Here is a 15,130-nt window from a genome sequence, read left to right on the forward strand (position 1 = left end):
GCGCTTTCTGAGGGTGCGGGGCCCCCTCCTCGCAGGTGCTGCCCGTCCGAGGCAGGGTGCTGCTCGGCCGTAAGGAAACCGCCCCGAAATACGGCTGTGGTGACCCGGTTAGTGACGTCGCTGCAGTGGAATGACGGGCATGAAAGCAGGATTGTGGAAAAGGAGAGGAGGTCTTCAGGCTTTCGCTGTGGGTGTTCGCGCTCGTCAGCAGCGTTTTGGGCAAAGGCTCACCTCACGGGTGTCGGCATGCCGTAGTTTTCAGGGGAGCGTGTAAGATCCTGCGATGCAGGTATTCGATGGTCTTCATCGCAGGCTGTCAGCAGTCAGGTTAAGAAAAAATAAGTTCTAGGTTCGTGTTACAATATGTTTACAGAACTGTAAGAGAGAGGCAAAAAAAAAAAAGAAAAGAAAGCAAGCGGCCTTTACTGAGATATGGCTATTGCGTTCAAGTAACTCTCTCAGTACCAAGGGGACCTGATACCAAACACTGAAATGAGGAAAAGCCGTCAGTTTTGCTTGTTTATGTTAAGCGCAGCAAATGCCTGTGTTCCACTCTCCTGTATTTCTTGTGTTGGCTTTTCATTTGTTTGTTGGTTTGGATTTTTTTTCTTCTTTAGAATGATTTCTTTCTTGTATTTAATTTTTTGGAGTGTGTTTGGTTTTCTGTCTGATCGTAAGATTTAGATAGAATACGGGTGACTTCTGCAGTCCCTCTCCTTTTTTATTGTTCAGTGTAATTGCTTTCCTATTTTCCAATGAAAAGTAACTCGAAATTTCAAAGTACTCATGGAATACTTGTTCTTTTAAGCCGCTATTTTATTATGAGTCAAGGAATGACTTCTTACACTTCTTATTGTGTCTCCGTGTGCTTGGTGGGTATATGCTGACTTGTACATCTGCTAGCCTTTGCTTCTAGGTTGTGGTCATTGATTCCTGTTCAAGGTTTACTTCAGTCTCGTGCTTTTCATTAGTGTTAAAGCTTGTTAGTGCTGACGTGGTATTTATAGTTCTGTAGTTGTTGAGCTATTTTGATCTGATTTCCTGGTAATTACTTATATTGCTTTTAGGGCTTGATCTTATCATTTTAGCTTGCATAGAATTGTCTGCCCTGGTCATGTGAGTAGTACTAAAACGCTGGAAACACGGAGTTATGTTATTGTTGCTTTAAACTTCCATTCTGTTCCTGTGGAGACAGGTCTGGACTAGTTTGAGATAGGAAAACATTCACTTTTCTGGGTTTGTATGTTGATGAAGAGGAGGGAGTATCGTCATTCTGCTTATAACTCTTGTGGCAGAGCCAGAAGTCCAAGGCAAGACAAAGCAAACCATTCAAAGATGGTGGGTTTTTTTTGTTCATTACCAGATGTACTTCTTCCTGTTCAAGTCTGAGTTAATTGTGCAGCGTAGGTTGCAAGTTTAATTAGTTTTCTAGTGCTGATTTAGATTAGTATTTCTAAGGCTAGACTATGAAGCCAAAAACTCTTTGCATTGAAAAAGTGATGGATATTCAGAACAAGATTCCCTTCAAGATACAGTAGAACTGTCACAAAAGGTGATGGCTAGAGTTGAAAGAGAAGCAATTCACACCTTGCCTTGAAAAGCAACACTCCTTTTCAGAGAAAAATGCTCGCTACTGGCCTGTCACTTTATGCTCTCTGAATACTAAATGAACAGTCTAGGAGCCTCCTCCTAGTTAAGCCAGGGCTGTTAATTTCAGATAGTTTAGGTGGGCTGGCCTTGAAAAATTAGTATTTTGGTGTTTGCAAAAAATCATAGAAGGTGGAAATAAGTTACAGCAGCTGCAGTGAACTGTCCGGGAGCTACGAAGTCCCAATTTCAGTCCTGGCTCTAAAACTGATTTGTGATTCTGACCTTGAGTTGAGTCACTTGACCGCTGTGTGAGTTTCGTTATTTGTAAAGGAGGAGGGTGTCTGTGAGACGACAGCAAAACAGCTTTTGCAAATCTTCAGAATCGTGGGGTAAGAGCTAGAATATGAAAATATGAGTTTTCTTCCTTAACTGGCTTCTAAAAATGATCAAAGGATTTTACCACAGTGTGAAAACTGAAATGTGGATGTAAAATGCTCACTAAATACTTCAGGTATTTGGATGGTACAGAGTAGTAAGTGAAGTCTTGCTTGATTTACATTGCACAAAGGGAGCAAGAATCTGATTGGTCTTATGACAAACCTTCTGCCAGCCTTTAATGAATCCTAGTAAATTCAGATAAGCTACAGCTAAGGTCATCTCTGTTTTACTTGCTCAGAATCCTAATCTGTCGCTGAGAATTTGTCAGTTTGGTACTTGTGTTAAATTCTGGGATTTGGAAATTAAACTGCCTGCTTTTTGCTGAGAGTGTTCTAAAACATAATTTCAATTACTTATCTGAAGCAAGCTAGAACTGTGTGCGGTTATTGGATAGTAACAAATTGTATGCAGTGTAATCATTCCCAATAACTGTTGCACAATTACATCCTATAATGCTAAAAGCTGCGCTAATCAGGTTGGTCAACATGTGATTTTGGTGGTAGGATTAATCTTTGTTCACTGACGTGACAGAGAGTGGTCCTAGTAGCGTTTTTCAAAATGTTTGTTTACAGTATCTGAAGAGGGTGGGAAATTATGGAATCTTCAGAGTGGGGGAAGACTGCACAGTAGGCTAACCAGCAGCTAGTGTAAAACTGAAAGTGAAATTCAGGTGGGGTTGAGGAGTGTGGTGACAGTCGATGCCAGTAGTTCAGCATTCGCTGCTTAAGCAGAAGAAGGCTTAAGCTGAAGCTCTGGAATAGAGCAAAAGTCTTTGTTCTCTTTCATAAATAGTTGATATGAGAATATTTTAATAAATGGAAATGTATTTGCCTAAATTCTGTTACTGTTCATGTCCTGATTTAAGATGTATAATTGCTGAAGCACCCATGAATGTCAGTCTGGTTTAATCATAACTACGTATGCTGTTAAGAATCTGTCTGATTAAAAAAAAAAACCATACAACAACTTTGTTCAATAGGTAGAACAGACTTGGAATCGGTCACTTAAGCAATTCTGCATTTTTATAGGGAGGCAAACAAGCAGCATGTAAGATGTCAAAAATGTTTAGAGTTTGGACACTGGACGTATGAATGTACAGGGAAGAGAAAATACCTGCATAGACCTTCGAGGACGGCTCAATTAGCGAAAATTCTTAAAGAAAAAGAAAAGCGACTATTACTGCAACAAAGGTAAGAGTGGCAGAATGAAAATGTCTAGTTTATTAATGAAAAGGTAATTTTTGTGGGTGGGTGGGAAAGATGGTGTCCTAGACCGTTTACTGTCATCTTTTCTTCCAGATTCTGTGATGCTTGCTTAATATTAGAGCCGGTTTGTATGTTAGGTGGAATATGTACACTCAGGTCCCACAAAATTAAAATGTTGTTCATTAACACCTGCTCATCTGAAATATACTTTTTTGGCCTGTCTGAAACAAAAAAGTGCACTAAGCTAAAGTTAAAACAGTTGGAGTTTTTTTGTAGCGGAATACTGTTTCCCGAATTCCTTGCTTACTTGGTTTCATGTTTGTGTGCTAGTACAAGCAGGTTGGTGTGAAGACTGTAAATGTATTTATAACAAAGAAGCAATTCTTTCACTTCTGTTTGGGTTTGCTGTTAGACTGTGCCGTTACAGCCTGGTCTTCTGGGTATGACCTGACAGTGGATCTGTGCCAGCACAGCTCCTGTATACTGCTCATTATGAGCTGTAACAGTTAAACAGGTGAATGAGAGTTGGATTATCAGATGTTTTTAACTCTGAAGTGTAAAGTAAAAACATCTCACTGAATTGCATAATTATTTCCCTTTTTGACATTTGAGAAAGTGAAAGATACCTGCAGCTGAACAGAAAAATACACAAATGCAGAATTTTGCTTAGAATGTGATTTCCTTTCCACTTTGCTCTCTGAGTAGACTGTAAGGCTTCCCCCAAGTTTAATAGTTGTTTTAACAAGCAACTCCAGATGACAGAGAGAAAAATAATGTAGCACGTTAGTTTTCCATGAAATTCCTACGCATGAGGGTCTCTGTTCTGCCATTGCAACTGAAATTTAGTTATGGTAGCTGAAGAGTTGCTGCCTCGGCCCCGCTGAGGGACAGTATCATTTACAGCCATTGCAGCTAAAATTGTTGAGGATTTGGAAACATATCTTCTGTTGCTGCCACTTGCAGCTCAGTATGTTGGCTGTAGGTCATTGCTGCTGCCAGGATGTGAGTTATGGAAGAGTGTTCACATCTTTTGCTCTGTTATCTTAATGGGGAAAGAAAATGGGTGGTAACTTCTGGCAGAGAAGTCTGATTTGACTTCGTCAGCTGTTTCAACTGAGGCAGCGATACGAATCAAAGCGCTGAAATGCTGACTTAAGTGGAAGCCCATTAGCTTGTGTTAAGAGTGACATAAAATGTTTGATTTTGGTGTTAATTTTGATCCAATGAGTAATTCTGAAGCAATTGTAATCCCCTAGTATTGTAGATGAGAAATCAGGAGTGCTTAGGCTCTAAAACTTGCTCCATGTGGAGGCAGCGTTTGGAAGAGTTGTTCTTCAGAGACTCAAGATTTTTAAGACAAAGACTGAGTTTAAGACTCAGATTACTTCCTTGTTCCTTTTTTGCCCTATTTCTGTTGAATTCTGCAGGTTAACATTGGAGGATAGTGAATTGAGTGTAAAATTGCTTGTTGCCTGCCCATTGTGCTTGAGTCTGTGTATGGGATAATTTTATATAGGGGTTACAGGACTGTCCAGCGTCTGTCATGAAAGGAGTTTTTTGAGCTGTAAGCCTAACGGTCCACAGCGCGAGGGGTATGTGGTGTGAAAAGTCATCTCATAAAAGGAGGACTGAGTAATCCTTAGATGGAAACAGTTTTTAATCCTGGTTAAATTGGGCTGGAATCGTAGCAGTTATATAATCATAAGCTCTCTGAAGCTCCTTCACTGTGCCATGAGGTATCCAGTTCCTTAGATGCCAATGTTGTGCTTTCGAGGATGAAGCTTATTCTTCATGGAAAAGAACAACTTCCCAGGTCACACTTTTACTTTTTGCATAGCTTGCTTCGGAAGGTTATTTCTTGTCTGCAGAGAAGTTGGGTATCCTACGGGTCTGCTTCAGAGTACTCGTATCGTCATCATTAAAGATCTAATAATGAATCTTTAACCAGAAGGCAAACATAGTCTAATAAAGTTAATATTTACTTTTTGACAACCACATGCAAGATTTTTCAGCATTAACTCATTTCAGCAGTTGTTCCAGGATCCTTCTGTTTGCCCAGTGTTGACCCCACGATTCTGATGGACATTATGGAATTGCCCTTACTGGCGTCAGTAAAGCCCACTGCTTGCCCATCCTAGAGTGGGAGTTGGGAGGGGAGGAAAGGTGAGAAAATGCTTCTTCCTTAGTGATGTTACCGCATTGAACCAAAACCAGGATGCCTGTCTCTTATTTATGGTTCTGAAGACGGTGTGGTGCCACAGGGAAAACGACCAAGTGTCATGAAGGGGATCTGCTTGATCTGCAGGGGATTGACCCCTCTCAGCTGTGTAGTTCCATGGAGTAGTGAACTCCTATACTTATCCATACATTAAACGCTAGAGGGAGGCATAGACGTGTGCCACGGCAGCCCGGATTACTCCCATGCTGAATTAGGTCCCGTCTTCTGAAAGGTGCTTTGGGGCCTAATTCTGTTTACTTGCAGTGACTTCTCTTACCTGTGAAACACCTGGTTGCCTGTGGTAAGGGTATAGGCCTTAATAATACAAATATTAACAGCATTCAACAATACAGGAGGGATTATAATTTGGAGATCAGTGAATCTTCCTCTTGCCCACAGGAGATTGTGGGGAGTGTGGAAAACTCTTGTGTGTGATTATAATATTTTCATACCATACGTATGAAAATAAAGTTGAAAAATCTCATTTTTCTGGCATACAAATGGCATTGAGTACTCTTACTGAAATACAGTATCGTTTACACTTAACGCTTTCTTCTTTCTTCTTCTTTCTACCATTTTCTGGAGCCTTTATCAACACATACTGCTGTCTAATTTCTAAATGAAATATATTTGAGGTTTTTACTTTTGTTTCTGTGTATTTAAGATGGCTTCCAATAGTAGGTTTCAGTTGAGGAAAAAGTATCCTGGTTCATGAAAGAACGTACAACTTCCTCATAAATCAGTGGCACATTAAGCCTGTTGTAAGTATATGATGAGGGACTACTTTAATCACATGTACGTTCCAGGTTGAATTATGTGCTATATATCTGCAATGGATTGAGAAGAGCATGCGACTGGTATGTTTGACTGAAAGAATTTTATTTTCTTAAAAAAAAAAAAATCCAGAAATGAAGACTGGTTTTAAAAAAAAAAAAGCCTTAGTGTTTTGTTAAAAGAAGCTTTATTCTGTGTCATTTACTACTAAAGCTTTCTGTGAGTGTATGAATACATGGGAATCTGAAAGATGAATAGCTGGAAAGCATCAATATAAATAGATTGTTCTGTGTCTTTTTGTACTTGAAAGAAATACGTGGCGAAAGCTACAGACTAATTCAGTATTTTACCCTTTATTTCAATCAATTCAGTTATTGCTGAATAATAATATAGGCACACAGAACTTTTTTGGTATCCTTATCTCCTCTGCTTTTCCCATCCCAAAATGCTGTTGTCCATATAATATGAAGAAAAGAGAAGAGTAAAGCATACTTAACATGGAAAATTAGAGGTGAATTGCTGCTTTTTTTTCTTTCCTGATTTGCAGGTATAGTTGTTTTTCTGGTTTATTGTAGTGACTGAAAATAGATGCCAAATGAACTTTGGGCGGTGCGGGGCTCTGCCAGTGGGACACCAGTTTTCTAATATTAAACTCAGCTCTGCTGTGCTGCTGTTTATTTAATTTTCCTACTGCATTAATCAAAGCCATTGTTTTTCTCCCCCTTAATTAGCACTGGAGAAAGTACTGCAGAAAGGAAGACCAAGAAAAAAAGGTATGTGGGGAACGATGACAAATTGTGCAGCTGTTTCAGTGTGTGATCTTGCACGGGGTATTGCGGCAGGCAGTTTGGAAGGGGTGTGTGGGGAAAGTCAACATTGCAAATATAGTTTTGATTTTACTGCTTTTAGCCTGTTACAGGCATTTGTATGACAGACATTTGGAGTATTTCTACTCCTCCCTGTCCAAAAACTCTCAATTCTTTGTCCTCTGCTTTTCTCTCTACTGATTGTCCTATCTCTACATGATATTGCTTTAATAATAAAAATCTTCCTATTTCTGCCTCGAAGTTCATCAAGTGTATTTTAAACCATTGTGCAAGAATGGCATACTGTTTTCTAGTCTGTAATTGCTCCACCTACCCATCTTGCTCTTCCTTTTGTTGTTTTCATTCCCTTCTCGTAGCAGCTGTCTCTCTCTGAAGCTTTGTCTAGAGAATGAAATAAAGCATCTAAAAAAAAACCCAACCCCAAAACCAAACAAAAAAACTCCAATGCCAGATCAAAAGAAAATCCAGGAACTACATCGCCCCTCCCTCCTCGCCCCAAGTACTAATTTGAGCCAAGAACTCTCTCTTTGGCATTATTTCTACTTCACTTTGCAGTAACGTTTGCTTGGGAATCCGCGATCCGTTTCTGTCTTTGTTAGCAGAACCCTTTCAGGAGCAGCGAGAACCCTGATTGTAATACTCCTGCTAATCACGTTATGAGTGTTACTTACGGGGGATGTCTCTACAGTAATAGCCTCATTATCCCTGCATTTAGCTGACTGTCCTCTGTCTCTAAATCTGATCTTCTAGAAACAGTTTTCAGAAGATTTTTAAAGACTAGGCCTTTTGTTTTGCGTGGCAGTCATTAAATAAGCCACAGCAGTTTTTTTTAAAACATGCCTTTATTTTAGGCTATCTTGTGGAATGTGGCTTTATTGGAATAATTCTTGGTGAGTGTCCTAGTTCTATCATCAGAATATGTTTTATCAAAGGCTCCTTTCTCAGTAGTGTCCATTTATTGTTGGAGTTACTTAAGACTAGTGAGATCATAAATTAACTGATTTCTAAACAAGGTAGTTCGGACCTCTTCCTGCCTCAGTTTTCTCGTATGCTGCAGTCTTCTACTTGGCATAATGATTGTCAGAGTATTTAGGCTCTAAACGAATGCAAAAATGGAAAGAGGAAAAGGATTTATGGGGGAGAGGGTGGTTTGGTCACTATTTCCTTAGAATTTTAACACTCTTCTAGGTTGGGGTTGTTGTCCTGTTTTTGTGCAAGCACCGAATCCATCAATATAAATTCCTTTCCAGATCATTTGCTATTTATAGTTTTATTATGATACAGGAAGAATTAAATGCGGAAAATTCAGTGAAGCATTACCATTGAATATATAAGCTCCAGATTTAAAAAAGCAAATGCAAAAGTTAGGGTTCTGGCAGTAGTCAGCACTAACCTTTTACATAGTGTATGTTTGTTTTTACATAAACAGTAATAAGTAAGCTACAGGCTTAACCAGAAAAACAGGAACAGGCAAAAGAGCTGTTGTACAATCTTGTGACCTCAGGTGACACAGAGCTGTCTTCTGGGTGCATGTTGGCTTCAGCGTTCCCATACGGCATACTTTGGGTATTAATTGAAAGCCCACTTCACGCTTGGATCACGTATAAATCTACCTGTCTGAAGGGTAAAATCATCTCTTAATTCACTTGTTTCTTTAGGCACCCAGCTGTGACTGTGCCCAAAACTGTAGATTTGTTTTAAGCAGCAAGTTTAAAATCACCTGGGGTTGTTAGATGATTGCAATAGAATTAGAAAGGACAAAAAGTCTCAGAGAGGGGTGATAGCACGTGTTACAAAATGCAGCAGTTGTTCCACGATTGGCGCATGGAATCACGCAAGATACTAACATTTGTGAACTTATTTTGAGGAGAATGAATGCTTGTTTGCTGGAGAAATGTTGTACTTTTACAGTGGTGTAGTAGACCCAAAGATCTCAGATCTGCCAGCCTGCAGCATCTGGGTTGTCACATTACCTGATTAGGACAAGGTGAATTTTACTTGCTCCCATCTCCATCCTCCTGCTGTAACTACCAACCGGCCATGTATTGCATCACCTGAAAACAAGTATCTGCTTGTTTCTTCTCTCATAGATCTAGCTATTGCTTTCCTCTAGGAGAAGCAGTATTAAGTGTTATATTCTGATGTTTCAGATTATAAGATAAATAGTGGAGGTCCATGGACTGCTTTTATGGCTTCTGTGAAAGGTGATTAGGAAAAGAAAGTTCAGTCAATGTTATCATTTAGGGGATCCTCTGATTCTTGTCCATATGAATGGGTCTGCACACCTAATGAAACTCTTTGGATTTAAACTACTAGTCCTTTTTTTTTGGGGGGTTTTCCTCATCTTATGACTAGTTTTTCACCAACAATAAGTCTGTATTTAATCCTTATGGATTTGTCTTTAATAAATAGCCATTGTGTCTGCACGCACAGAGGTAACAGATTACAGATGTATTATAAAAACTTCAGAGGTTCCTAGAAGTTCTAGGTTCCTACACGCATCTAGATTTGTCAGCTGACATGACCATGGCTGATACGATGAAAAAACATTGCTCTTTCTCCAGTAGCCTTAACATAGGCATTCCCTGAGTTGTATTTAACCAAACCCTCTGATAAAAACCACTACATTAATTTTCTAATGGAAGGAAGATTCTGCATTATTACATCTAGCATTTTTGCATGCTGTTTGGTTGACTTGGTGGGAAGCAGGGTGAATTAGTACCTTTACACTTTGTTTGCAGGAAGATCTATGGGAGAACTTAATTGTACTTTCTTGGAATTTTGTTGCCTTAATCGGAGACCTTGATCTTGAGAACAACAGCCTCAGTAAGGGCTAAAAATGGAAAAAAAAAAAAAAATTGCAGAGGATACAGAAATCCACTTTTCCATGTTCATAATTCAGTCTTTTCCTTGGACTGTTTCCACCCCTTCTCCCCAACCCTGAAAACAAGCATCCTGTAGTGGCAGGTAATTTGGGTTCTTTTGCCAGGAGTAATCTAAGAACAGTTTCCATTTCAGTACAATTCTAACATTTGTGAAATCACTGATGAAACTTCCACTGACTTTTACATTGCCAAAATTTCACTCGTTACAGTGGTGCGCTAGGGAACTGATGTTTGTTAATTTTTCCCCGAGACTTTAGTAGCGCAGGACATTCATACTTCTCCTGCAGCCTTGTTCTTCTATTTAGCCAAGTCAGTAAAGACACTCGTCACTACTATGAACAAGATCCTTGCCAGCTTTCAAACTTAGCCTTTTTCTGTAGTCCTGTTTTGGCTTACTTCATGTACATGGTGTCACTCTGCCATTGCTCAAATGGCCAAAATGCATTTGTTCAGAATTGGAAGGACACGGTGGGGCACAGGAATTTGTCTTAGATTGTCAGGCCTGGAAATTTTCAGACCACACAATTGATCTTTGGATTACGACGCAGTATAAAGAACGCTGTGTAATGAATGCTGTCTCTAGCAGGCCTGTTCTCATCTGTGTGTTTGTTTTCTTTCAGATCTAAAAGTGTGACCAGCTCCAGCAGCAGTAGCAGCGCCAGTTCGGCTAGCGATTCCTCATCTGACAGTGAAGATTCTTCTACCTCTTCTTCTTCTGATGATAGTGACAGTGATGAGAGCTCCTCTACTTCCTCATCTTCTCCATCCTCGAGTAGTACTTCCTCTTCTTCAGAGTTCGAATCCGATTCTAGTTCCTCCAGCAGTAGCAGCAGCAGCACAGACAGTAGTTCTGATGATGAGCCGCCAAAGAAAAAGAAGAAGAAATAGTGTGGTAGAGTCTAGAACTGTTGTTTAGTGAATGATAACGCTCTTCAAAGATGTTTTGAGCACACGGTTGCCAAACAGTTTAACTGGTCAACATTTCTACTGCTAAAACTTTCTAAATGTTTTGCGTAGTTGTTCATAGGACATGAAAGGTATTAAATGGCACGTGAGACTTACTGAAAGAGTATTTTTGTGGTTTATCCTTTGATGGAAAATTTTACTTTTTTAGTTCAAAAATCTATCATCAGATTTGTTTATATGAGCTAAGGTCCAGTAACCTGGATGTTTACATGCTGGAAAGCAAGAGCTTTTTATTGCAGATCATGCTGTGCATCGTATGCTACTACTCTGTTTATGACAGCTTCACATACATTTAGAAAATCCTCTAAACTAGTAGAAGCAAGAGTTTTACACTGCTGGCTGTAGAGCACTGTCATTGTTGAAATTGAATGCACAATGTTGCACACAGAGGGCCTTCCATCTCACTGTTAACAAATGTATTATATGCTGCTGAGCTTTTTTTTCTGACGGCTTTTCCTGATGCTTCCAGGTCGAGTCTTAACTGCAACGTAAAACTTTAAATAGTGTTCATTTGTTAATGATGAATATACTACTTGAAAAGACTACAGCCTCTGTACAGTACAGCTCGCCTGTTCCCTTAGCTCATGTATTTGTAGTCTTTTCTGAGACACGGAGCGTCTCTTGCAGCAGTGTCTGTGTAAGAAAGAGCAGCAGTGCACAGTGGAAGAATTATGACTGATGCTGCTTCGGAGTTTCATCTTTGTGCCTTTTTTTGTAAATTAAATGTATCCTAGCGAGAGAAGGGCTTGAGTGGGTGTTTTTCAGAACTCCATTAGCTTTCCATACAGAATATGGTCAGTAAAACCAGAGAAATAGTAGTAGCAAACAAAAATGGGCACTGTTTTCAAGGAGATAGGAAAAAGGCTATTTTCACTGGATGCTCAGTAAGAAAAGGAGTCGCCTTTAAATAGAGGTCCCAAAGGAAAGTGTTTCCCTTTTGATATTTTTGCAAAAAATTGTTGTGTAATGCAAGATTACCAATCCGTGTTGTCGGGCACATGGTGACTGGCATTATAGTCTGCAGTATAATCAGTCCATTATTTTTACGTAATAGTGTGTACGTGTCTGTGAAAATCTGGCATGGGAGAAGCAATTTAGTGGAAAAAAAAACCACAACCCTACAAAAGTGAAATCCAAACGTACTGCAGAACAAGTATTGCTGGTTGCAAATTGAAAGTTATTTGTTCTTTTGGCGGATTGAAGCAGTTGGCATTAGTATTTTAATTTGTGATGCAGTCTCCTAAATTTCTTATCGTTGGAGTGCCCGTTTTTGGGGATGGGGCATCACACGTGGAAGAATTCTTAAATATCTTGGTTTAGGTAAAATATAGTAACTAAACTATTTTTTATATTTTTATGGAAAAAGTAGTGTGTAGAATTACTTTTGAATAAACTGTGCTTATTTAAATGTTTGAAAATATGTATGTTGTGTGTTTTAGTCTGTAATAATTAGTGTTTTACAGAACACTCTGCAGACTGTAAATAAAATTACCAGAAAACTGTTTTAAGTCGTCCTGAGTGAATGTACCGTTTAATGGGAAAAGTTAATAAATTATTGAACAGTAGTTGCTAAGTTCATGCTAACTGCAAATCCAAATGTAAGTGGCGTAGTAGTAGTAAAGCGTGCGTGTGGAAGCCCTTTGGGATATAGGACTTCTTACAGCGCAGGGTTTAGGGCCATCTGGACGGTTCCGGCAAGCCGTGAGCGATGACTGAAGCGGGCGTGGCGGTCGGCGTGCTGTCAGTGACCTCTTCCTTGCAGGGGGGCTGCTGGAAGAGGGGCGTGGAGCCCAGCCGGGTGGAGGTCCCAGGCTACGAAGAAGAGAGGCTTTGGTTCGGTTGGCGCAGAGCTGGGCGGCAGCAGCGGTGCGGCTATGAAGGAGGACGGTGGTGAGGGACAGGCGGTCGCTCAGAAGGGAGTGGATGGGGATCAAGGCTCAGCTATCCTAGACTGGATGTGAGGAGAAATTTCTTTACCGAAAGAGTGGTCAAGCATTGGAACAGGCTGCCCAGGGAAGTGGTTGAGTCACCATCCCTGGAGGTATTTAAAAGACGGGTAGATGAGGCGCTGAGGGACATGGTTTAGTGGGCATGGTGGTGTTGGGTTGACGGTTGGCCTCGATGATCTTAGAGGTCTCTTCCAACCTTAATGATTCTATTCTATCCTTGCCGTCCTGATAAGACCATGTTGTACGGTCGTTTCTTTAGTGCTGCTGGCGTTTGCGTGTCGAGGGTTTCATCAGAAGTGCACTGCTTCACACAAATATATTGCTTCTCCCATCAAGTTGTCTCCGCCAAGAAAAGAGAAGTTTAAGATTGTTAGACAGCTACCAAGTACTAAAGCTAGTCATTCAGCTCGGAGGGTTGGCCTCGTCAGACGTTTGCGTTTGGTGTCTACAGTCAGACAAATCGGGTCTATTCACAAAGAGAAAAGGAAACGCTTGTGTACGTTAGGTTCTGTCAGCGGGACCTGGGATAAGGTAAGGTAATTACAGGTGACACTAAGGAGACCTTAATTGAACTTCTGGTCCGCTGTTGGCTCGTGAGTGGGGACTCAAAGAGATGGCTTACTGCTTTTAGTGGATATCTGGTACTGCCAACTGCTGATTAAGCCTGAGACTGACCGTAAGTCACTCCATACTCTGGGGTTTTTTAATGTTTAATTTCAAAGACAATATTTTTGTTGGGTTTTTTAATTGCCCTTTCTGTTTAACTTGTCTCTACTTATTCTTATTTTACAGACTAAAACCCACTAGCCTGTCAAGAGCCTTGCCAGTTCATCTTTCACTAGATCACGTCCTTATTTCTTACTGGATGCTTTGATTCAAACTCTTTTCCAAGGGGAAAGGTATTTCTTTAATTACTGTTTTCCAAAGCTTTAGGTTACGTACAAAAGATCATTAAATTTTTTTTTTTACAAAGCCATTAACTAGAAATTGTTATATTTACTAAGCAGTTACGTGAGACCTGTGTAGCTCTGAACAGCCTCAATTTTGATCCTTCCAATTACAAGTAAAGCTGCCATTGCTAATTGATGCAGTCTAGTAGAAAAACAGCCTCGGGAAAAGGCATCGCATTTCAAGGAGAAACACCGCGACCTGATGGGAGAGCAGACGAAGGGAGAGACAACCTGACCTTCTAGTCCAGGCCTTTATTAAATTGAACATCTGTCAGAGTCAGGAACAGGTTTTTGGGTGCCCTCGATGAAATTGCATTATACAGTCTCTTGTGGATTGATGGATTTATTTATTGTTTTAGGGAGGAGTCCTTAACAAATAGGACTTTTGCTGTCAAATGGATTTGCTTCATAAAGAAGCGATTCAGCATACCTTAACCCCCTGGGTTTAATTTGCTTTATGAAATTGTATTTATCCAAGCTGTGCCTTTATCCAGACACCGAGATGTCAGTTGCGTCTGAGGCAGATCTTCACAGCCTCATTTTGTTAATCGAGAGGGGGTGGGTGGGTGTAATACAAAAGGTAATACCAGAATATGTTTGACTTTTGAGACAGGATATTTTTATTATTTTCTGTTCTTTCGTTATTTACAGTACAGTGTTACTTTCTCAAAGAAGCTGCCTGTGCCTTCCCCGCCCGTATAAAGTAGGGAAGCTATAGGTGCATTTAATTTTCAGGTAGGTTGAGGTTCCATCCCAATTTGATCACATTTTGTTGTAGTGTCGGTCATATTTCAGTGTCGTAACAAACTTCAGATTTCACTGCCAGTTAAAATAGTTACGAACTGTTTGAGGTTGGCTCTAGACTTAAAACTATTATTGTGTCTTTTTACAGCATTTTTGTATGAAGGGTCTCTGCAATTGTAGTGTCAGACTATTTTTAAACGATTTAGGTTCTGGAGTTTGCTATACTTATGAGAAAGAAAAAAAAAAAGGGGTTGGGGTTTTTTTTGGCACTATTCTGCTTTATACTTTACTCACATATTTCAAACAAATAGTAAAGTATTACTTTTAAAAATATGAACTCAAGGCAGAACTATGGTCCAGTGCACTTCAAAATCAGTTTATGCGGAAGAAGTCGTTTTTGTTTAAGTTAAGGACGTTTCTATAGTGTAGCTGCAAGGTTTTCAAAAGCAGCCTCTTTCGGGGGTGCCAGATTTGGAAGTCCCGTGCCGTTGCCGGTGCAATGGGGCTGCCCAGGTGGGATCTCCCGTGAAGCGACTCGCGTTCCCACCGGCCGATCCCGGTTCCGCACGCGGTGCCCCCGTCTG

The 15,130-nt window shown here is 40.2% G+C and overlaps 1 protein-coding gene across 1 annotated transcript in view; it reads left to right on the forward strand.

The window, feature by feature from the left end:
* Window positions 1-12,406, forward strand: part of ZCCHC10 (zinc finger, CCHC domain containing 10) — an 18,062-nt gene extending 5,656 nt beyond the window's left edge. The window contains exons 2-5 of the mRNA XM_009331463.1: window positions 163-289; window positions 3,057-3,218; window positions 6,957-6,998; window positions 10,558-12,406. Coding sequence (XP_009329738.1) covers window positions 163-289; window positions 3,057-3,218; window positions 6,957-6,998; window positions 10,558-10,825 — 599 coding nt within the window. The 3' untranslated portion in view covers window positions 10,826-12,406. The remainder of the gene's footprint in view (window positions 1-162; window positions 290-3,056; window positions 3,219-6,956; window positions 6,999-10,557) is intronic.
* The last annotated feature ends 2,724 nt before the right edge of the window (window positions 12,407-15,130 follow it).

Source organism: Pygoscelis adeliae, unplaced genomic scaffold (genome assembly GCF_000699105.1).
Source record: "Pygoscelis adeliae isolate BGI_AS28 unplaced genomic scaffold, ASM69910v1 Scaffold108, whole genome shotgun sequence".
In the NCBI taxonomy this organism is placed as follows: domain Eukaryota; kingdom Metazoa; phylum Chordata; class Aves; order Sphenisciformes; family Spheniscidae; genus Pygoscelis; species Pygoscelis adeliae.